We start from the raw sequence: 25918 nt of genomic DNA, 5'->3' as shown, positions 1-25918 counted from the left end.
GTTTTTAAATTTAATTTGTTATTTATAGTAGTAGTAGTTATTTTATTTAAATATATTATATAAAACTGATGATGCGGGATCCCGCAAAAGTACTTTTACAATAAAACATTAAATGTTATTTCATTTACTTGGGTTGTTAAAGTTGGTTTTTTATTATAAAAGTACAATATATTGGTACAGAAGAAGATAAACTTTTACTATAATACTATGGATACTACAATCTACAGAGTGTCTAAACTAAAATATCTATAAGTACAGCTTAATATTAAGAGAACCAGTTAACATAACTTGATAACTTTTTTTTTAAATAAACAGCAAGTCTTGCCATGTTTTAATGTAAGTTTGTCTACTTCAGTGCATGCACTTTTTGTAGCTCTTCAGATGCTTAGAGAATATTTTTTTGTTTTAAATCGTCCAAATCTCAAACTTTCCTTCGTTACAACTTTTAATGAAATCTTAAGCAAAAAAGTTAGAGAAGTGATATTTGAGAGATTTAGCTGGCCATGCAGTTGGGATTTCATCTGATCCTACATCTGGGGAAGTGTTCAGGAACATGGTAACATCTCGATATAAGTGTGGTGGCGTACCATCTTTGTGGAAACTGAATCCGGCAGGAATGTGAGGAACCGGAAAATTCTCAAACAAGTCAAGGTACATGTATCCTGTCACAGTGGGCTCCATAAAAAAAAATCAGTCTGATTACACCAGTTTTGTTCCGTCATAACTAGACATTGACTTTGGGTGTGTCCCTTTCATTTTTGATTTCAACATGGTGATTACCTCTAGCAAACTGATATCATTGGCGGCAATCATTTTGTTTACTGTGATGAAGGAGTTGTAACTTGTATTGTTGCAAACTAAGCGCTTATGACTAATGTTGTGAACAGTAGAAAGAGATATTTGCAGTCTGTAACTAGGTTGCCTAATAAAGTTAATGGGACTGGCAGTTAATGTGTCGCTTACTTGATCCATAGTCTCATCACAACTGAAACTTTTGATGATTTCTAGTCTCTTAAAGCCATACCTTGGAGTACGTTAGACTTGGATGTAGAAGAATTGATATTCCATTCAGTTTGTCCATTAACCAACGCATGCACTGAATGGTTTTTATGGGATCCACATCCTGATGGACTACAATTGCATTGGAGTCGGCTTGTCTACACATCATATGCATATTCTACTGACTTAAAAGTGTACTGTACAAGTCTTGGAGATTTATCCTATTATTTGTGTCTACTAAGAAATTAGGACTGATTTCCTAAATATTGGCCATTAGTGTTGTATACCTTTAGCCCAGACAATCTGTATATAACATTTTTTATATGTAAAGTGTGTGGGTTTGTATATCTGATCTACATGGATATAGAAGTAATAAATATATTGATTTCTTATTAATTATAAATTTGCTAACTATTTAGTTGTTGGTTTTCCAAAAACATCCATATGATAAAGTTTTAGCCAAGTGTATAGATATGCTATAAGATAAGTAAAGTTCGATGTTACAATAAACTTTACTTGTGGATGATTAAATAATATTCCAAACCATGTTGATATTGAATATATGTTTAAAATATACAGTTTTTTATACATATTTTGCGGCTTTTTACAAAATATAATAATGTTATTGTAATTGAAATTATTTTACATTATTTCATAATTACCTTTTAATTGTTAGTTGTTTTAATATTACAGGTTATTATCAATAAAGAAACCATCAAGGGAAGTACCAAGAATTATATAACTTGTAAGAGATGTATAAATAATTCAGTATATGATGGAATTATAAAAGAAAAATCCAGTGAATGTAAATGTGTGAATGGTGATGTAACAATAGAAAATTTAGTCAAGGGTATAAATAATGAAAATAAGTTACCTAAGCAGAAAGGAAAGAAATTGGTTTGTGAATATTGCAATGAAAGATTCAAATGTAAATGTTACTTAAAGAGCTACGTTAACGTTCTTGCTAAAGAGAAAAAAAATAAATCTAACTTTTGTCAAAATAATTTAAAAACACAACTTATTACGCATAACGTAATAAGACTTTTAATCAAAGTTCTTATTTAAAATCACATTTAAATGTTCATACTAAAGACAAAAGTTATATTTGTAACTTTTGTCAAAAGTCATTTAATTGCAAAAGCAATTTAAAAATACATCTTAATATTCATACAAAAGAGAAAAAATTTGTTTGTAAATTCTGCCAAAAGGTATTTCATTCACTTTCTTATTTAAAGATTCATATTAATTCACACACCAACGAGAAAAATTATATTTGTAACTTTTGTCAAAAGTCATTTAATCACAAAAGGTGTTTAAAAAGACATCTTAATATTCATACCAAAGAGAAAAATTATGTTTGTACCTTTTGTCAGAAAACCTTTAATGAAAGTTCTAATTTAAAATCACATTTAAATGTTCATACCAGAGAGAAAAATTATGTTTGTAATTTCTGCCAAAAGGTTTTTAATTGGCCTTCTAATTTGAGGAGACATCTTAATATTCATACTAAAGACAAAAATTATATTTGCAACTTTTGTCAAAAGTCATTTAATCACAAAAGCTATTTAAAAAGACATCTTAATATTCATACAAAAGAGAAAAAATTTGTTTGTAAATTCTGCCAAAAGGTATTTCATTCACTTTCTCAATTAAAGATTCACATTAATATTCACACCAAAAATTATGTTTGTACCTTTTGTCAGAAAACCTTTAATCAAAGTTTTAATTTAAAATCACATTTAAATGTTCATACCAAGGAGAAAAATTATGTTTGTAATTTCTGCCAAAAGGTTTTTAAGTGGCCTTCTAGTTTAAAGAGACATCTTAATATTCATAACTAATGAGAAAAATTTCTGTTTGTAACCTTTGTCAAAAATCTTTCAATGAGTTACAGTTCAAAAAGATATCTTAGTATCCATATTAGAGAATTGTTATGATCTTTAAAAATCTTATATTAAGAAAATTGATTATGGAAAAAATTGAATAGCATTCTTTTAAGTGTGCATAACTTAAAACAAGTATAACAAAATTTATGTAATTTTTATAATTTAACATTAATGTTTTTCTAATTTTTGCATTTGTTACATCTTAAGGTGGGCATTGAGGGTTTTACCTCATATGCCTCAAACACAGGTTTAAAAAATCAATAAGGATGCAATCATACATTTGTAATTTATATATTGTATATAATTTGTATATTTATTGAGAGAAAAAAAAATTATTAAGTTTCTTGATCCACGTAAACGTAAGGAAAACCGGTCAGTCGAGGCGAGGTATTGTTGAATGTGGTGGTTGATGGTGTAAGGGATAATTATTGAAGAGATTAGCTGAAATTGAAACTTGAGCAGTTTTATAGTAGGTAAACAAAAAAATTACTTTTGGCATAGTTATGGCTACGAAGTACTTTTTTTTTGGTAATTTTAATACCATTGTAATAGCACTGCCACTGTTAGGTATTGCATCAGAGGATTAGATAAATTGGCAGTTTTGTAGCATGTGAAAAATACCATGCCTGATCTGGATTTGAACCCAGGACATCCAGATGAAAGCCAAGACATTATCTCTCACTCCAAGGCTACAGACTACTTAAAAATATTTTAGATTTATATATTACTCTAGTTTATAATATGCTAGTGATGTTTATGAATGTTTTAAGCCCAGAACTATGCCAGTCAGATAATTTGGTTGGTGCTGAGGAATTCCTCCATTTCAGAAAAGGTGATAACAGAAAAAATGTTGGTGAAGTTCACAGATGAGACTTCTTATGCAAATCACACGTTACATGTGTTTTTCTCAAGTGCTTTTTCACAAATAAAACAGATCTTAAATGAATCTAAAACATTCTGATTTTTATTAAAGTTTACTTCACATATTAAAAACAAACAAGAAGTGATACCTGTGCCTGTTACCAGAGCTGACCTTAAAATCTTTATTAGTTTTTAATTTTTTACCAACATACTTGTAAACAGAGGACTGATTCTTTATGTATAAATTTCTTTAAAAATGTTTTTTTTTATTATTCTGGTTGAGAATTATTTTCCTCTTTTTCTTTTACACTAACATTGTTAAAAGTGCTCCATAACCTTGAAAATAAACAAAAACTTAACATTTTGAAATATATGTCTCAAATGGTTGTTAGTATTCCTGTTACATTATCAAATATATTGATTCACAATAGGAAAACATTTTGAAAAGTGTAGGAGCTGCAAACTTAAAAAATACAGAATAGAGACTTGAGATGCCAAGTCTCTCACCACGCTTTGAAATTAATGTGCTTTTGTACTACTTTAACTCTTTACTGCTATTGTGAATTTTATTGTATTAATCCTATTGTCGGGTCACGGCTGACCCCTAGAATTGGAATTCTCCAAATCTTTCACATAATTAACTTTTTTTTTTTTGTTAACAAAATTAATGACTATATTTGGAGTAGAAAAACATAAAAAAGTGGTGTTTTTTTTGTGGTTTAGTATAAAATTTAATGAGAACACCTGTTTATAGCATGAAAAACATCATATTACTTAATATATATTTCAAATATTTATCATTGCATTTAAGAAATAGAATATTCAACATAATGTTGTAATGTGTAATTTCATAAAAATTAGAAACTTGTTTTTTGATAACACTTTTATAAGATTAACACTTTTAATGAATTCTTTTTTTCTAAATAATAACTATTAATGAAAAATTCCATTTTTACACGTATAATAAAATAAATGAGGTAATTAAAAATTTAAATAATCAAAAACCTTCTACGTATCATGAAATTTGAAAATATCTTATTCTTGTATGAAATGTATTTGTAACAATAAATTGTGTTATTTCAAAACCAATTGGAGAAAAATATGTATTGAAAAATTTTAAATGAAGAAAACAATCATTTTCAAAGAAAAATTGCAAGATTTTATTCAAGATCTTCACTTTTGCAAGCATTGCGTATGATATTTGTACTATAACTTGCATACATGGTCTCCACACTCAGTATAGACATTGGAATGTTTGTTGTCATTGGTTGATGGGCATATATGACATTGCCTGCGTTTTTTCTGTTGCGGTTCAGCTTCTATTTTTCATTTTTCTGTCTGCGATCTTGGAAGTCTGGATTCTTCAAGTTGACGTCTCATATGAGTTGCAAGTGATTTTCCCAACTGGTGATAATTATTATTTAGGAATCATAGAAAAGTAATGTCGATTACGTAAATGAAAATCCTTTTGATTGTATTTAAAAAACATTTAAGGTATTTTTTTTTTGTTCAGTACTTTTTAAAAAATGAAAACGGAAGTATAATGAGGCACTTTCATGCAAGACATAGTATTGGACTGAATTATACGAAATCTGTTTCTCTGTCTTTTTGGGTGGAGTTAAATATTTTTAATTTTTTCATAATAAGTAACAACAAGTTTTACAATAAGTAAAAACACAAAAATAAATTAAGATATTTAACTTTTAATTTTGTTATTATAAAAGTTTGATGATAAAGGCTACCAGATAATGAATAGCAGCCCGGTTTTGTACCTTAGAAACATGTTCTGATTTTTTAAGGAAACCGTAAAAAATGAAATAATTTAGAATAGAAACTAACTGGTGTAATGTATAATGAAGACAAGTTAGCTTTTTATTTTTGCACATCAAAGCAAAACAATGTGTGCTTTTATTAAAAATGAAAAGAGTGGTTTTTATTTTCAAATAATTGTTTGTAACCGGGTCCCAAATATTTGTAATGAAGATGCGGTACTGTTAACAGTGTGAAATTCATTTACGAAGCCCATTATAATATTAACCGTAACTATTCATTGTATATAATACAGTTACATATAGTGACCTTTTTTAAAATTTAATTCATAAATACTTTTATAAAATAAGTTGTTTAATTTTCTTCTATTCACTTATTTTTGTAACTAGGTGTCAGGAAGATTATACAGTTCATAAAATTCTTTGAAACCTCTTACAGTAAAACGTGGAGAAACCAAACAAATTGTATAAGGGGCAAAAAAAAAACAAAGAAATAAAAAAGAATATTTTAATAAAAGCATTATTAAATGAATAATAAAATGCTTTAAAATATTGAAAAAAATTATTAACAAATGTACATAGTCTATTCACCAATATAATAAAGAAGAAGAATAGAATAGAAGAATATATTGATACATGTTAACTTTTTCTTTTGTTGTTTAATCTTCGGAACCACCGTAATGTATTACTTCAGAGGATGAATGAGGTTACGTATGAGTGTAGTCTTATACAATCTTACGTCAACCATTCCTGAGATGTGTGGTTAATTGAAACCCAACACCAAAAACACTCTGAATTCACGATCTTGCATTCAAATCCTCCAGGTACACAATTAAGTTTACTTTAGAGGATGAGATGAATGAGTTGCAGCGTGTGTGAAAATGCCATCCCTGACCGGGATTCGAACCGGGGCCTCCGGGTAAATGGCCGAGACGATACCACTCGCGCCACGGAGGCCGACAGCATTCAAATCTGTATAGGTATTTCTTTACTGTTACGTGTTAACTAGGATGAATAATAAATATAATTTCTTTATTGCAGAATAAAATTACTGTACTCTGCATCGTTCAACTAATTACAATAACAGTATTTTTTTAAAAACAAATAAAGATTATTTATGTTGTTTAGTGCTGCATAACATGTGTTTAGCATGGTGTAAAAATACATTTTTTTAATGTATTTTGACAAGCGTACCTATTCTAATGTTTCATTCTTAATGGTTTTTTTTACCAAATGTTTAATTAAACAATTTAAAACATTAAACCGATAATTTCCACAGTACACAAAAGAAATAAATATAAAATCCGTGAACTTTTTTATAGTGAGGCTTGATCAAACAATAATTAACGCATGCACTAAACAAATATTTTTACTCCCTCAAAGAATGGATTATTACAGCTGTTATTGAAGAAAATAGACGTGTCTAGCGACTGTTACTAGATGTTTTTTGAATTTCGTGTAATAATCAATGATGCTGATTTAATATTTGGTATTGTAGTGCAGAAAATAATCTTTTAATAGACATATATATATATATATACACACTAGTCGGTCAGGGCTCATTTCGCTCGCCCGACCTCTGGCTAGCCAGAGGGCTCCGCCTTTTGGACCCTCGACACGTTCGTATCCTCATGTTTGTAAGAATATTAAGTATCTTACTGAAATATTAGCATTTCGCTGCGATGAACTTATTGTAGCTACAGCTCCATTTATCGATTCGTAACTAATGATTCGCATTTATCGCTCCAACTAGCTGTTCAGCCCGGCTTCAAAGCCAGGCATCGCTTCGCTCTGCTCTTTGGGGCGTAAAAAGAGATCCAGTCTTTGAAAACTGATTTATTTATCGTAATCGTGTAAAAATGTATGATTTTTAATTTTAGTTATAAAATTCGCTAAATTTTTTGGAAAATAATTGTAACTAATTTAATTATAATTGTAACTAATTTTCCACACAACCCATATGAGATACAGCCAAATGTGTGTTTTTTTAGTCTCGAAAAATTTTTCAAGACACGATTCACTTTTGAGTGCCTCACAGTAACTGCGTATTACGAAATATTACCGTAATTATAAGGTTTTTACTATTTGTTTTTCCCGTACTTTAATTATTATTATTATTATTATTCGATATCTTATTTCTATTTCATAATTTTAACATTAACCAATATACTGCTAGCAAATACACTGTTAAATTTTTAAAATTGGTCGTGCGTTCTGGATTTCGACCGAAGCAACGTCTTCTAGGCGGTTTCCGGTCGCCCCTAGCTGTGTTTAATGTACATTTTGGAGCCTGGGTCCGTGGCGCTAGTGGTAGCGTCTCGGCCTTTCATTCAGAGATACCGGAGTCGAATCCCAGTCAGGCATGGCATTTTCACACGCTACAAAAATTATCATTCATCTCATCCTGTAAAGTTGTACCTAATAGTGGTCCCGAAGGTTAAAAAAAAAAGAAGAAGTAAATTTCAGGAAAAAACGAATAACCGGATAACCAGTGTACATATTTTTTACTTAAATGTTAGCACTCAACACGATTATAAGCCGTTTGAATTTTTAAAATTAGTCATACCGTCTCGTAGATATAATTGAATTTCGGAATAAGAGAATAATCGAAAGTATAAAAGAAAAACATATAAACCACCCTTGCAATAAATAGAAACTTTTTGCCGAATTAGATTTATTTTGTATACTTATTAGATCCTTAATCTTGCATTTGAAAGAAATTAACTCCTTTATATATATATATGTATAAAATGTAGGTTCTCACTTCAAAATTAGAACACGGAGTGGCTCAGGAAATTTTATATTTCCCTTGGTTGTTTTTTTATTGTTTATTAATGATCTGTCTCAAAATCTTGAGTCATCTTTATAATCCTCTTCGCCCACGACGAAACTGTGTTTTCATCTTTATATAATTATTCAAAACCGATTAAAAAATCTACCATAGCTTTTGTAGGAAAAAAATTCTTTCCTTGACTGATTGCAAAAGTATAACATTAAATATAAATAAAATCGTTAATTTGTGTGCTTCTCGGGTAGACGAAAAGTTGCTGATCACGTGAATAAAATCCCATCAATGACAACTACAGTATTTCCGTTACCCACAAAGAGAAATTTTTGGACGTTTCATTAGTTTGTAAATTCTCGTGGGATAATGAAATTGATTTCGTTTATAGGAAAATCCACCCCAAACCGCGATCGCGAATAGCTACCACCAAATTGTAAGTTCCCTATCCCCTTTCCTTTCAAGAAAAGAATGAGGGAATGAGTCCAGCAGTCACCTGCCCAGCAGCCACTGACAGCATGGAAGAAGGAAGAAACCTGCACTTTCCCCCGTTCAGCCCTTCGGGGCCTCGGGAATATTAAGGTTAACGGTATGTAACTTCGGTTACTACCAATTCTCGGAAAGTGCAGGCCAAAGAAGAATGAAGAGGTCATCGGAAGATGAAGAAGAAGGAAGACCCTCTACTCGTCCCAACATCACGGACTGGAGTCCGGAACAGAGCCCAGCAGAGATGCGTCCTAAAAGGCAGCCACAAACAGAAGTAGATGAAGAACTTCTACCCAACCTCTCCTTTAACACTTACATGTTAATTAAAATAAACCAGCAATTGCGACTCCTCCGGAGTAGGGGTCGCATTGCTCCCTCCTGATAGTCAGTGCCCCGTTGTGGCGTATTCCTGCTAGCCTATGAAGCGTTAGCACCGAAAGGACTTCAGTGGACGGTCTGAAGAGGAATTACGTCGGGAGGACAGGTTTCATAAGCCTAGCCTTCCGCGGTCGGCCCATAAAAAGGGTTTGATAACGCTGGTTTAACAACGGATTGGAATGCAATTAAATCCGTCCTTAAAATACTAAATAATAAACACAACAAAACTTGAAAAATTAGACCCGTCATTTAAAATAAACCTTTTAAAAACACGCCCGCTTAGAATCATTCAGCAGCAAGGGACTCTGTCCAGGTTCTGCGATCTGTAGGGAGAAACAAACTCCCGCCAAATTTGCATTCCATTCCTATAAGAAAATCAAACCTCACTGTTTTATTTCGAAGGATCATCATTATTAAATATTTATTATGCTTACGTATAATCCTATCTAAATTATATCATTTTTTAGCGATACAAATGAGGGATGTCAGATCATTATCTGGTGCCTGATATGAAACGTGTATATCGATATCTGGAGAATTAATAACGATAACTTATTACTTTGTTTATATTTTTGAAGGTGAAACTTTTATTAAAAATATCAGTAAGTATTTAAGAAAAAATAATATTATCCTTTGCCAAATCAGACAACTGAGCTGTTCTCTTGCATTCAACATTCTACTTCAGATTAAAAAAAGTGACATATTGTGATTCGTTTGCCATTAAAATAGATTACTAAATTATTTGAAAAAATTTCCCAACAATTTACTTAAAATACTACTAAAAAATCTATTTTATGGAAAAATATTATTTAAATTAATTTAATTAAGCACGGCCCGTTGGTATTAATATTTAGATTATTTATGTAATAGTTAAAACTAATTATAGTATCTATAATTAGTACTATAGTAACTCATAGATAACAATTGAGAATTTCATAGTCATGACGGATAACGTTAACTTTATTTTACCTTTCGAGGATCGATTGTTATATTTATATTTTTATTTAATTCAATTTAGTATAACTAATGAGATATGAAGTAAATAGTTTTGATATATAACACATCACTGTTCCTGAGGATGAATTAATAATCCATAAGCGCTCGAACATTACTATTACAGATTTTTGGTAAGGGGAAACTATTATATAAATAATTTTTAAAAAATTACTCTGTAAAACAAACAAAAATAAAACAAAAATCTTGATTTATCAGCATCATGTAAAACGTAAAGATTAATTTGCGCTCAAAATAATTTTCAATAATGGATTCTGAATTGTGAATTATTTTGTATATTATACTGCTTTCTTTTTCCTGTTTAGCCTCCGGTAACTACCGTTTAGATAATTTTTCAGAGGATGAATGAGAATGATATGTATGAGTGTAAATGAAGTGTAGTCTTGTAAATTCTCAGTTCGACCATTCCTGAGATGTGTGGTTAATTGAATCCCAACCACCAAAGAACACCGGTATCCACGATCTAGTATTCAAATCCGTGTAAAAATATCGGGCTTTATTAGGACTTGAACGCTGTAACTCTCGACTTCCAAATCAGCTGATTTGGGAAGACGCGTTAACCACTAGACCAACCCGGTGGGTAGTATATTATTATACTGATCAGAATAAAAACCACTACATTATTCGGGTCAGATTTACATAGTTATTTATGAAAAAGTGATCTGTATAATGTAATATAATATCTTGTTATGAGAGGTCTCTTCTCTCTTCTTTTTCCGCCTCCGGTAACTACCGTTTTTAGATAATACTTCAGAGGATGATATGTATGAGTGTAAATTAAGTGTAGTCTTGTACATTTGTCAGTTCGACCAATCCTGAGATGTGTGGTTAATTGAAAACCCAACCACCAAAGAACACCGGTATCCATGATCTAGCTTTCAAATCCATGTAAAAATAACTGGCTTTACTAGGGCTTGAACGCTGGAACTCTCGGCTTCCAAATCAGCTGATTTGGGAAGACGCGTTCACCACTAGACCAACCCGGTGGGTTGTGTTATGAGAGGTCTAGACGTGTGTAACACGACTGAGGCTTTTGACACATACGATGTTTATTGACTTCTGTTTGCCAACATAACGAAGACTCAGATTTGGAATTTTTAATGTTTCGTTTTTCTTATGCAGATGGAGCAGGATGCAAAGATTCAGTTTCCTTAAAAACATTGAGTTTTAAGTTTTTTAATGGTTTCTGTATGTTAACCACGAGTTGTAAAAGAACAATGTGAACATTACATTGTTTAATTACATATTTCTTTTACCTACGGATATTTTAGGGAATTATTTTACAAAGCGTAATTATTTTTAAAATTCCTTGATTTTGTATCTTCCTTCTTATTCAAAATAGATTTTTTTTTGATATTTCAATTAATTTACAGAAATATAACGTAACGGTATTGTTACATGTCGTTATCCTTGAAAAATCTTTGAGCTATTTTTTTTACGTAAAATTTGTACTAGCGTAAGCATCTACTTTCAGCATTCATTTGTACCTAACATCAAACGGAAGGAAAATACTATCAAATTATTAAACGTGTCAAATCGCATTGGTCTATTTCATGTTTCCCTGTAATAAAAAAAATAAATTCAAATAAAAAATTGTCTCAAGGGTAAAATTACGAAAATATAATTTCTGTAAATAAAATTCTTAGCCTAATAAATAACAGATTTAATGCGTTCTAATGTTTTCCTCGATTTTGAATTTTCAATACATATTTTAATTTAATCTAAAAAAGCGAAAAGAAAACTGAAAATTGTATTTACTTAAGACATGTAGAAACGTTTATTAAATTGTTTGCCCGGTATAAAATAGCTATTATCTCTCCAATCTTAGAAATTTTATTATTCCAATAATTTTGTGAATAAATCGTATACTTACATGGAAAATAAATAATAGATGGTAACAATAACAAGTCATTTATTTATATACTGGCCTCTAAAACGAATAATAATTTCCGATAAATATTACAACACAATTCAGCAATTTATCGGTTTCTCACTCGGGTAAATAATCTTTCAATTGAATAAGAATATATGTGTTAGGTATATCAATTTTTATTACAAAAAATACAATTTATATAAGTGATTTTAAATAAATGATATTGAAAACTATAATTTCGTTTCCTTACCAATAAGAATTGATATCGGAGACATTTAACAGAAAAGACTAAATGATATGAATAATATATTCTTTAAATTACTGTTCTGTACAACAATATTACAGGAGAAATCCCATTACGATGTAACCAGTACGATTAACACCTTTAGGAAGTGAATGTCTTAAATCGTTTTCACCTAAGGAAGAATAAACCTAATATGAAGAACTGTAGTGTTAAAAAAACAAAAAAACAAAGAAATTCCGAGATTTTATGATTCGATTAAATTTCTTTTTAAAACATTTAAATTTATCGGTCTGCTTCCGTTAAAGGAAACAACATCTGAACTCGGTTATTTTACTTGCGATTGGAGAAGTAAACAATTTGTTTACACGTGTTCATTAATAATTGCTCTTGATTTTTCTGCTTTGTTTCTTTTTCAAACGTTTTCGGACAAAAACGATAACAAACGAAATAGGATTTCACCCTTCGCAATTTTCAGCTTTATCGAAACATTATTTAAACAAATAATCCTTTTTGTGGTCTATAAAGATATTCATAAAATTTTTATCAACTTTGATAAATATGATAAAAATTTGTTAAAAAGTTTCGAATCGAAAAATATATATCCTTATTTAGGAAAACGTTATTATAAATACGTTTTCCTTGCGTTTGGTCTATCGATAATTCCTTTGGGTATTAAAGATCGTCTAATCGATTTAATTACCGGCGGGTTAAATAATTTTTTTTTGTACATTTTTTGGTTACTACTTGGTTTAAGCTCATATTTTCCAGACCACGTGAACTTTGTGTTCGTTACTTCCGTTATTTTTTCAGTCTATAATCGGTTAAAAGTTCTAAACAAGTTAATTAAGCGATTTGTAAAAAAACATCAAGAATGAATCGTTTAAAAATGATACGCCTACAAAATACATTGAAAAAATACGACTTTTACAATACGATTTACACAAGTGTTACGAAGCACTTAACAACATATACGGTCCTTATTTGTTTTACAAAAATATTATGAATGTAATTTACTTGTCGGTACAAAGTTATTTTTCGTGTATATTCGTAAATGAAAGTAACGTATTTGTTTCATCATCTTGGATAGCGTATTATGGACTGTGTTATTTTTTTTTTCATTATATTGGTGGATAGACCGCATAAATTGGTAAGCATTCTTTTTTTCAGCCGTGCAAAACAGAGTTATTCTATTAAAAATGTGCATTCCGAGATTTTGTCGCTTTCATTCTTTGTGCTTAACTTTCTGTTATTCAAAGAAATATTTTGCTAGTTTTTTGTAAGTTTAAGCCGAATTGATTTTAAAATATTTTTTCAGATTACCTTTTTAAGTTCAAGCTTCATCCTGATAAGATGGAGATTAATAAATTTATAGACGTTAATATATTTTGTAAATTATCTATTAAGTAATTCCTATGTAAATTACATTTCAATTTTATGAGTTATAGCCCACATTTTTTCTCGTATTTTAAATCTGTTCCAAAAGTAAATACTTTTATTTTTCGTTTCTTCAAAGTTGTGTTTTTTTGGGAATATTCAATACTGTTTTTAAAGAATTTAAATTAAGAATTACTGATCGACTAAAAGAAAAAAAAAGCCGAGTAACATAAACCTTATGTTTTGTAGAAAACATAACTCGTTTTAGAAAATTCATTTTCAAATTCCTCCCCTTTTCTATCCTTTATATTGTGATTTTTCCAGAACTCTTCATTTATAAACGCCTAAGTTATAATAACAATACGCACTCAAAAATTCGCCTACCTAGCTTGAATAGTTTGAGAATGAGTCAATCTATCGGTCAGGACACTTTGCTTTAAATAAATAGCTAAATAGAAATACATTACAAATTACGACTTATAAACCGTGATTTGTGCAAGCTGATTTGCTGTAAGAGATCTTATAAGATAACAGTCGGGATAATTTTTCGTATCGGACCTATATTTTTAAAACACGTGGTGACTGAATGCCGTGACAAAATAATGAAAATTTTTATTTCAAGGTAAATTGAAACCAATTTCATTGAAACTAATTGAAATTAATTTCACGATTCACTGAATCACCCCTTAGACTAATGATTGTTCTTACCATTAAGTAGCTTTAATTAATTTTGATTTGTCAATAAGTGATACGACATAATAATTGCATTACCATAATGATGAATATAAGTAAACTATTATGTTCTTAAAAAACTGAATATGCCAATATTTAGGTAAGTATTGATAACGTTTTGCTTTCCGATGTACCTCCTGCCGTCCAAATTTTAGAGTAACAAAATTTTCATGAATTATGCCGATAATTCACCTAACGACTCGTTTAGTTTTACAGAATTACTAGAATTTTGTTATGAAGTATTGTTATAAAATATGAATCCTTTAATCGTAAACCGATAGCAATTTTTTTCTAACTAAAAGTCATCTGCCGTCTGTAGGTAACAGTCTGAAGCTATCTGCTAACGTCACACCCAAATTATATAACCTTTACGATCGGGAATAATTCCAGTATTGTTAATACAGGCGAAGGATGTTTCAATAGAGATTCTCTATCAATCCCGTGCTTGTATGGGATGTGACACGAGTCTCAAGATTTTACTGAAAATTACACAGCCATTCAGCAGAATAATAAACAATGATTAACGTGACTATTAAGAAAGATGAGTCACATTCAATCCTGATATTCACTCCGTACACCATATCCAATTCTGACCACTGCTTTTTGACCTGTAAGACCGAATATATATATATATATATATATATATATATATAATTGCTTATTGAGAATACGTATTTAACCAGTAAATTACATTATAATTTATGATAAAAATATATATGAATTTTACAGAGTTATATTAAGATACCCATCCGTAAGCCTGAAATATACAAATACATCCACCTGAAGCATTTATCTTACAATAGAAATTACATTACACAGTATACATTTTCCGGCTTAACAAACAGACTAAAATACGTTTAACAGAATTCAACCTAGCTACCTCAGATTAGTTTTGCCTTCTGATGGAATTGAACTCCTGAACACTATTATGGTAATTCATTACTTCGCTAGAATTCATCGAGTTACTTCCACAAGAGTCAAAAGTCGGATGGAAAAAGAAATGAATAGCAGTTTGAGAAATATCTACAGAAATTTGTTTACTTCCGATTACAAAAACTAAAAGTAAAACTTAATAAGATAATTTAATTTTAGTCTTTTCTTTTCATTTGTATTCATAACTTATTTTACCAGTTTTTATCGATATTATTTCTATTTTGTTATAGAAATATTTCTTTGACTTATTATACAAAATCTATCGCTGATTATTCAAGCAAATATTATCGTAGCATAATACCGCAGTACAAATTAAAATATACTAAAACGTGTCAAATTTTATTTAACATTTTCTTTTGTTTTTCTGTTTTAAGGTTCGAGAAATGATAAAAGATTTACTGAAATTGAACACAGCATTTATGGATGAAGACTTATTTAATGAGGTACTGATATAACGAGGTGTTTAGATAAAGTGATTTAACCCTCATTGTTTTATATTTGGCAATTTTACATTCATTCTCACAAATGCCATATCACATTCATTTCTAGTAAAGATATTTAAGCCGCGTTGATCTTATTTAAAATATAAATGCAAAAAATACATTTGATTAACCAACCGATTTGAATAATCTATCCACGCAAAATGGTTTTTAATCTACAAACAATTTTGCATACCCCATAATTAGACAGCTGATGTTAGGTAACTAATTAAAAACCATTTTATTGTAGGTTAAGTCACTTTACCGAGGTTTCCTCCCTAGTTGTACCAAATGTGTAACCCTATCAGAGAGGTATCTGTTGAGAGCCACACTAAGGAATGATTCCTGAAAGAGGGCATCCCAACCCCGTAGGGGGAAGCACTCATCTTGTGAGGTTACCGGTCGCCACACCACTCCCTCCGTTCCAAGCCCTGACGGCCTTTACCGAAGGTCGTCTTTAGACCCTAACTGATTACATCTCACAGTCATCAGCCAGACCTCGGTCGGGATGCAACCGATGTAAATGCCTCGGCAGACATTTGCATCAGTAAATACATATCAAATTTTGCCTTTACATAGACCTCAAACGGACATCTTCACATCCAATCTAACATGATTCCCTCAAACTAACTAACCGAAAGCGCGAACCCCGCACCTAGTACAGATTTGACAACATCGTTCGTGACTGTGAATGCCTTAGAATTCCTGAAAGAGGGCAGCAGTTCTTTCAATAGGTGTTAAGAGCGTAGGTCAGGAAAACTTAAACGGCCATATCAACATCACTCAGTCTTCTGAGTACTGCGCAGCTGAAAGCAATGGTAAACTATAGCTGCTTTTTTTTCCAAAAAAATGTAGCTCTTTGCATTTTCATACAACAAAGATGGAGGCGCTTTCCTTGGTAAAATATTCCGGAGGTAAACTAGTTCCCCGTTCAGATCTTTGGGTGGGGACTAGTAAGGAAGTGGTCACCAGAAAATCAAAAATAACTTTCTACGTGTCGGAGCGTGGAATGTTAGAGGTCTAAAAAATGTTGATAGATTAGAAAATTTAAAGAGAGAAATGTATAGGATAAATATAGATATAGTAGCAATTAGCGAGGTTCGGTAGGAAGAGGAAACGACTTTTGGTCCGGTGATTTTAGAATTATTAATTCGGCTTCAAATAATGGTCAGGCAGGAGTAGGTTTCGTAATGAACAAAAAGATAGAAAAGAGAGCAGAGGATTTCACAAAGCTTAGCAATAGAATCATTGTAATCACGATAAAATCAAAACCTAAGCCGACAATGATTATTAACATCTACATGCCTACAAGTGCCCATAATGATGAGTATTATATATATGAAGAAATTGACGAAGCAATTAAACACATAAAAGGAAATGAAAATTTAATAATACTTGGAGATTGGAATACAAGCAATGGAAAATGCAAGGAATGAAAATATTGAGGGTAAATATGGGCTGGGCAAAAGGAATAAAGGAGGGGACCGACTCATTCAGTTTTGCACGAAGTATAATTTAATAATTGCACCACACCCAGTTTAAAAATCATAATAGAAGAATATACACATGAAAAAGTCAGGTTATATCACAAGGGATCAGATAGATTATATCATGGTTAAGCAAAGATTTAGAAATCAACTCGTTGACTGCAAAGCTTACCCTGGAGCAGACATTGATGGCGATCATAATTTAATGATAATGAAACGTAGATTGGGGTTTAAAATCCTGAAGAAAAGGTGTCAGATGAATCAGTTGAATTTAGAAAATCTTGAGGAAGAGGCAGTAAAGAAGATTTTGAGGAGGACATCGCAAGAGGTTTGAGTAAAAAAGATAAGGTAGAAAATGTAGAAGAAGAATGGGAGAGTGTTAAAAAGGAAATTACTAAATAAGCAGAAGCGAACTTACGCGTAACAAAGAGAGCTGGTAGAAAACCTTGGATTTCAGACGATATATTACGCTGATGGATGAACGTAGAAAATATAAAAACGCTAGTGATGAAGAAAGTAAAAGGAACTATCGACAATTAAGAAATACTATAAGAAGAAAGTGCAAACTAGCGAAAGAAGAGTGGATTAATGAAGTGTTCAGAAGTGGAAAGAGAAATGAACTTTTGTAAAATAGACCGAGCATACAGAAAAGTTAAGGGAGATTTTGGCGTACATAAATTAAAATCTCATAATTTGTTAAACAAAAATGGTACACCGATTTATAATACAAAAGGAAAGATCTATAGGTGGGTGGAATATGGTGAAGAGTTATACGGAGAAAATGAATTAGAAAATGGTATTATAGAGGAAGAAGAGGAAGTCGAAGAGGATGAAAGGGAAGAAACAATACTGAGATCTGAATTTGAGAAAATTAAAAGATTTGAATGGCAGAAAGGCTCCTGGAATTGACGGAATACCTGCAGAATTACTGTGCAATACAGGTGAGGAAGCGATTGATATATTAAACAAACTGGTGTGTAATATTTACGAAAAAGGGGAAGTTCCGCAGACTTCAAAAAGAGTGTTATAGTCATGACACCAAAGAAAGCAGAAGCAGATAAATGTAAAGAATACAGAACAATTAACTTAATTAGCCATGCTTAAATAATCTTAACTAGAATTCTGTACAGAAGAATCTAGAGGAGAATAGAAGTGTTAGGAGGAGGCCAATTTGGTTTCCGGAAACGTACAGGGACAAGGGAAGCAATTTTAGCGCTCAGATTAATAGTAGAAGAAAGATTAAAGAAAAACAAACCAACATACTGGGCATTTGTAGACCTAGAAAAAGGCATTCGATATCGTAGACTGGAATAGTATGTTTAGTATTTTAAAAAAATTAGGGTTCAAATGCAAAGATAGATGAACAATTGCTACCATTTATAGGAAGCAAACAGCAACAGTAATAATTGAAGAACATAAGAAAAAAGCCGTAGTAAAAAAGGGAGTCCAACAAGGATGTTTCCTATCCCCGTTACTTTTTTATTTTACATAGAAATTAATACTCCTAAGCAGGATGAAAGTGGATGTAAGAGCCGTCCTAATAAAACTCAATTTTAAGCAAAGAAAGGATTATAAGTTTTTTTGGGAGAAAATACTGTTAAATCACATTACAGCCGTGCTAGTTTACAAAAAATATATTTACCTACGGAGTTCAAAAATTTAACAAATGTGTACCGTGTTTCCAAAAAAAAAATATACAAGGATATTTTTAGAAATGAATTCAACATAGGGATTCATGCACCAAAAAAGACAAATGCGTTCTGTATCGAAGTTACAAAAATAAATTATCATGAGATGGCCTAACAGTGACGGGTAAAATAACCGTATCGTTGAAAAGATGTACTGTAAGAATTTATTACAAAAGGATCAGGACCAAGTAATGAAGGATAATTTCTGTGTGTATCATTTGATTTGCAGAAGGTTTTAAACTCCCCCCATGGTGATAACATGTTGCTTTACTATGGTCGAAAGTATCCTATTTATAATCGGACTTTTTATGAAAGTGGAATAAAAAACGGACATTGTTACCTTTGGGATGTGTGCAACCGGCATAGAGGTTGAAATGAGAACATGCAGAAGGTAATTTTAACAATGTAGCCGTATATCGTGTCATTTGTCTGAGACAAAACAAAAATCGAAAAGTAATCTCAATGCTTTATACATTTCTACAATCATCTAATTTTATACAACAGATTTCAATTAATTATCTGTTACCCGGACACACGTACACGCCTGTGACTCAGTCGGTATACGTATTGAGTCCAAAGTAAACAAGAATCTGATTTGGCAACCATCTGAACGGCCGACAATCATCGGTTACTCAAGAAACCCTCACTCATCCTTATAAAGTGACAACAGTGAATCACAAAGAATTCAAAGACTGGAAGTCTGTCCAAGAGATATTTCCTTATTCAACTAATAAATACGAAGACGGGACTAAAATTACATTTAGAAATATTACAAACGTTACTTTTTTTTAAAAATGAAGATGTTTTAAAAATTAAAAGATATTTTAGCGACACAGATCAGTAACGTACAGTAAAGATTCGGGCACCAAGATATCGCCCTAAATCCTTAGGTCCCAAACGTTTATACAACGAGAGGCTTCCTATTCCTGCTGTTAAGCGTAAAGATTTGTCGGTGCTTTGTAATAAAGGAATTAATCATCACCAATACTACCGGAAGTATCAGAAGTTACCGCATCAGTAAGTTGCACCAGATACATCGATAGACACGATGAAGAAGATGATAGTGTTTCTAGTGATGTGATAAAAAAATGTAACGTAAATAACTATTTATTAAACTATTTTTTATTATAACTATCTAAGCGGGCTAATCGATGTTAATTTGTGTTCATGAACTGTATTTTAAAAATAATATTTTTATTGTCTGTCCATGAAATGTGTTGAATTTTCCAAGGGTTACTGCTTAGTAACCCACTGAGAATTATTCATTCAGGTAAGGCAGCTTAACCCTCATATTTCAGGTTTATTTTTTAAATTTTACTGACAACATATATGGTAAAAATGCAATAGTGTAAATACAACAACGATACTAATAGAAGTAAGTATTCTATAAATTAAAAAAAAAACAAAAAAATTTCTCTTCTGAAAAATTTTCTTTTATGTGGGTCAAGTCATTTTACCTAAACACAATCGGTATACACATACTTGTAATAATACTACTTGGGGTAAGAAAGAAAAAGAGCGAAAGGGTGTGTATATGTGAAATCGATGAACGGAGTTAGGAACTAATACTTATGTTATACTTTGTTACAGATATATTTATTGATCGATCAACTTCATACTACACCGTTTAATGTTTGCGGTAGCTTTGGCTTTGTCGTAAATAATGCCGTTATAATCAAGGTAATTAACTAACCGTTAATTTAATCCGCCATTAAAAATATCTAAGAATTTCAACAATGTTTAAAATACGGCTATGTTTACCTTATTGTTTTTAATGTTTATTATTAAGTTTTTATTAAAATAAACGATAAACATGTATTATTAGATTAATCTAATGTTATACTTGAATATTTATGTTCGTGGACATGCAGCATGTGTATGCAGTATGTGCATATGCTTTAAATAAAATTTACGCCATTAATAGGTTTTTTTGAAAATCAAAGGTGAAAATTGACTTTTAATATACTTAATTTGTGTTGGGACTTCGTTGTTTTTTAAATGCAATCGTGAGGGTAAGACAATTATAAATAAATTTTCCAGCGTATTTAATAATTAATCGAATTCAGATATTTTTATTTAAAATTTATTTTTTTAGATTTTACCTTAACTTTTAACCTATATTTACTTAATTATTACTACTCATTTTTTAACCTAAAATTTAGTTTTACCTTAACTCAAACTCTGAATTTAGGGTAGAAATTTGTGGACCCGATTTAGTTTTAATTAAGCGATTAACTTATTCCCTTATTATAATAAAGTAATTTAAATTCCCTTCAACAATTCAATTTTTTTTTTTTTTTTTTGTCTTCAGTCATTTGACTGGTTTGATGCAGCTCTCCAAGATTCCCTATCTAGTGCTAGTCGTTTCATTTCAGTATACCCTCTACATCCTACATCCCCAACAATTTGTTTTACATACTCCAAACGTGGCCTGCCTACACAATTTTTCCCTTCTACCTGTCCTTCCAATATTAAAGCGACTATTCCAGGATGCCTTAGTATGTGGCCTATAAGTCTGTCTCTTCTTTTAACTATATTCTTCCAAATGCTTCTTTCTTCATCTATTTGCCGCAATACCTCTTCATTTGTCACTTTATCCACCCATCTGATTTTTAACATTCTCCTATAGCACCACATTTCAAAAGCTTCTAATATTTTCTTCTCAGATACTCCGATTGTCCAAGTTTCACTTCCATATAAAGCGACACTCCAAACATACACTTTCAAAAATCTTTTCCTGAGATTTAAATTAATTTTTGATGTAAACAAATTATATTTCTTACTGAAGGCTCGTTTAGCTTGTGCTATTCGGCATTTTATATCGCTCCTGCTTCGTCCATCTTTAGTAATTTTACTTCCCAAATAACAAAATTCTTCTACCTCCATAATCTTTTCTCCTCCTATTTTCACATTCAGTGGTCCATCTTTGTTATTTCTACTACATTTCATTACTTTTGTTTTGTTCTTGTTTATTTTCATGCGATAGTTCTTGCGTAGGACTTCATCTATGCCGTTCATTGTTTCTTCTAAATCCTTTTTACTCTCGGCTAGAATTACTATATCATCAGCAAATCGTAGCATCTTTATCTTTTCACCTTGTACTGTTACTCCGAATCTAAATTGTTCTTTAACATCATTAACTGCTAGTTCCATGTAAAGATTAAAAAGTAACGGAGATAGGGAACATCCTTGTCGGACTCCCTTTCTTATTAGGGCTTCTTTCTTATGTTCTTCAATTGTTATTGTTGCTGTTTGGTTCCTGTACATGTTAGCAATTGTTCTTCTATCTCTGTATTTGAACCCTAATTTTTTAAAAATGCTGAACATTTTATTCCAATCTACGTTATCGAAAGCCTTTTCTAGGTCTATAAACGCCAAGTATGTTGGTTTGTTTTTCTTTAATCTTCCTTCTACTATTAATCTGAGGCCTAAAATTGCTTCCCTTGTCCCTATACTTTTCCTGAAACCAAATTGGTCTTCTCCTAACACTTCTTCCACTCTCCTCTCAATTCTTCTGTATAAAATTCTAGTTAAGATTTTTGATGCATGACTAGTTAAACTAATTGTTCTGTATTCTTCACATTTATCTGCCCCTGCTTTCTTTGGTATCATAACTATAACACTTTTTTTGAAGTCTGACGGAAATTCCCCTTTTTCATAAATATTACACACCAGTTTGTATAATCTATCAATCGCTTCCTCACCTGCACTGCGCAGTAATTCTACAGGTATTCCGTCTATTCCAGGAGCCTTTCTGCCATTTAAATCTTTTAATGCTCTCTTAAATTCAGATCTCAGTATTGTTTCTCCCATTTCATCCTCCTCAACTTCTTCTTCTTCCTCTATAACACCATTTTCTAATTCATTTCCTCCGTATAACTCTTCAATATATTCCACCCATCTATCGACTTTACCTTTCGTATTATATATTGGTATACCATCTTTGTTTAACACATTATTAGATTTTAATTTATGTACCCCAAAATTTTCCTTAACTTTCCTGTATGCTCCGTCAATTTTACCAATGTTCATTTCTCTTTCCACTTCTGAACACTTTTCTTTAATCCACTCTTCTTTCGCCAGTTTGCATTTCCTATTTATAGCATTTCTTAATTGCCGATAGTTCTTTTTACTTTCTTCATCATTAGCATTCTTATATTTTCTACGTTCATCCATCAGCTGCAATATATCGTCTGAAACCCAAGGTTTTCTACCAGTTCTCTTTATTCCGCCTAAGTTTGCTTCTGCTGATTTAAGAATTTCCTTTTTAACATTCTCCCATTCTTCTTCTACATTTTCTACCATATCTTTTTTACTCAGACCTCTTGCGATGTCCTCCTCAAAAATCTTCTTTACCTCCTCTTCCTCAAGCTTCTCTAAATTCCACCGATTCATCTGACAACTTTTCTTCAGGTTTTTAAACCCCAATCTACATTTCATTATCACCAAATTATGGTCGCTATCAATGTCTGCTCCAGGGTAAGTTTTGCAGTCAACGAGTTGATTTCTAAATCTTTGCTTAACCATGATATAATCTATCTGATACCTTCCAGTATCGCCTGGCTTTTTCCAAGTGTATATTCTTCTATTATGATTTTTAAATTGGGTGTTGGCAATTACTAAATTATACTTCGTGCAAAACTCTATAAGTCGGTCCCCTCTTTCATTCCTTTTGCCCAGCCCGTATTCACCCACTATATTTCCTTCCTTGCCTTTTCCAATGCTTGCATTCCAATCTCCAACTATTATTAAATTTTCATCTCCTTTTACGTGTTTAATTGCTTCATCAATCTCTTCGTATACACACTCTACCTCATCATCATCATGGGCGCTTGCAGGCATATAAACGTTAACAATTGTTGTCGGTTTAGGTTTTGATTTTATCCTTATTACAATGATTCTATCGCTATGCGTTTTGAAACAATTCAATAATATTTAAAAATTTTTTCTATAATATCTTTTACTCAGAATTAATGAAAAATAATGTAAAACATAACCTCTCAGACTTGTATTACTACATATAGAAAGGTATTTTCTCGATACAGTTATGTGATAACAAGCAGCTTTGTTTTATTAGCGATAAAAATCCAAGTGTAATTTTTATATGTTCCATAAATTTATATTTTATAGTTTTGTATAGAAATACAAATTTTTACGTTTCATAAAAAAATCTTATTATGGAAGAAAGTGGAAATTGTTGTAATGTTTCTTTGATTTTCAGGTAGTGGATGATGTTGTGAATTACACTATACTCCTTTTGCAATTAGATCATGGTAACTAAGGAAATAATTATGTAAAATGAAGCGGCCTTTTCTATTTAGTGAAAAAGTGTTTTTTTAAATAAGAAAGATGAAGAAAGGTAGATGAAAAATAAAAAATTTTTGTCCTCAATCATTTGACTGGTTTGATGCATCTCTCGAAGATTCCCTACCTAGTATCAGCCATTTCACTTTGGTATACCACCTACATCCCTAACAATTTATTTTACATATAACAAATGTTACCTGTCTGCACAATTTTTCCCATCTACCTGTCCCTCCAATATCAAAGCAACTATTCCAGAATGCCGTAAGATGTGGCATATTAAGTCTGTCTTCTTTTAGCTATATTTTTTACAAATGCTTATTCCTTCATCAATTTGCTGCAATAACGTTTCATTTGTTACTTTATCCAACCACCTGATTTTTAACATTCTCCTAAAGCATCACATTTTAAAAACTTCTAATCTTCTCTTCTCAGGTACTCCCATCTTCCAAGTTTCACTTCCATATATAAAGCTACATTCGCTTTCATATAAAGTACCTAAGCATATTCTCAAAAATGGTTTCCTGACAATTAAATTAATTTTTTATGAAAGCACACTGTATTTCTGACTGAAAGCTCATTTCACCCGTGCTATTCTGCATTTTATAATTCTAATTCCCAAAAAACAAAATTCTACCTCCATAGCCTTTTCTCATCTTATTTTTATATTCAGTGGTCCATCTACTTTATTTCTACTATACTCCATGCCATTCATTGTTTCTTCAAAATCTTTTCTGTCTCGACTAAAATTAATATATCACCAACAAATTGTTACTGTAAATATTAGCATTTTTATCTTTTCACGTTGTACTGTTACTCTGAATCTAAATTGTTCTTTAACATCATTAACAGCTAGTTTTATGTAAAGGTTAAAAATTAGTGGGGATAGGGAACATCTTTGTCAGACTCCCTTTTTTATTATTGCTTCTTTCTTATGCTCTTTGATTATTACTGTTGCATTTTGGTTCCTATAAGTGTTAGCATTTGTTCTATCACTATACTTGAACCCTAAACTTTTGAAAATGCTAACATTTTATTCCAGTCTACATTGTCAAATGCTTTTTCTAAGTCTATGTGTGCCATGAATGTCGGTTTGTTTTTCTTTAATCTTCCTTCTACTATTAATCTGAGCACAACAATTGCTTCCTTGTCCCTATACTTTTGCTGAAACCAAATTGGTCTTCTCCTTCCACTCTCCTCTCAATTATTCTGTACAGAATTCTAGTTCAGATTTTTGATTTATGAGTAGTTAAGATAATTTTTCTGTATTCTTCACACTTTTCTGCTCCTGCTTTCTTTGGTATCATGACAGTAACACACTTTTTGAAGTCTGATGAAACTTCCTTCTTCGTAAATATTGCACACCAGTTTGTATGACTATAATATACTTATCGCTTGTGCAGTATACTACTGCACAATATACATTGTGCAGTAATTCTGCAGCATCCAGTTTATCCAAGGAGCCTTTCTTCCATTTAAATGTTTTAATGCTCTATTAAATTCATATCTCAGTACTGCAACTCTCTTTTCATCCTCTTCAACTTCCTCTTCTTCCTCTATAACAGCAGTTTCTAATTCATTTCCTCCATAAAACTCTTCATTATATTCCGCCCACATATTAACTTTTCC

At 31.3% G+C, this 25918-nt stretch overlaps 1 protein-coding gene across 1 annotated transcript in view; it reads left to right on the top strand.

Annotated features, from left to right (window-relative positions):
• Positions 1 to 24495, top strand: part of LOC142317930 (uncharacterized) — a 51256-nt gene extending 26761 nt beyond the window's left edge. Inside the window, exons 6-9 of the mRNA XM_075354469.1 lie at positions 1693 to 1896; positions 15706 to 15774; positions 20576 to 20665; positions 24207 to 24495. Coding sequence (XP_075210584.1) covers positions 1693 to 1896; positions 15706 to 15774; positions 20576 to 20665; positions 24207 to 24266 — 423 coding nt within the window. The 3' untranslated portion in view covers positions 24267 to 24495. The remainder of the gene's footprint in view (positions 1 to 1692; positions 1897 to 15705; positions 15775 to 20575; positions 20666 to 24206) is intronic.
• The last annotated feature ends 1423 nt before the right edge of the window (positions 24496 to 25918 follow it).

The sequence above is a fragment of the Lycorma delicatula genome, chromosome 1, assembly GCF_047948215.1.
Source record: "Lycorma delicatula isolate Av1 chromosome 1, ASM4794821v1, whole genome shotgun sequence".
NCBI classification, from domain to species: Eukaryota; Metazoa; Arthropoda; class Insecta; order Hemiptera; family Fulgoridae; genus Lycorma; species Lycorma delicatula.
Note: the sequence above shows the minus strand (reverse complement) of the source record. Positions and strands in the feature narration are given on the sequence as shown.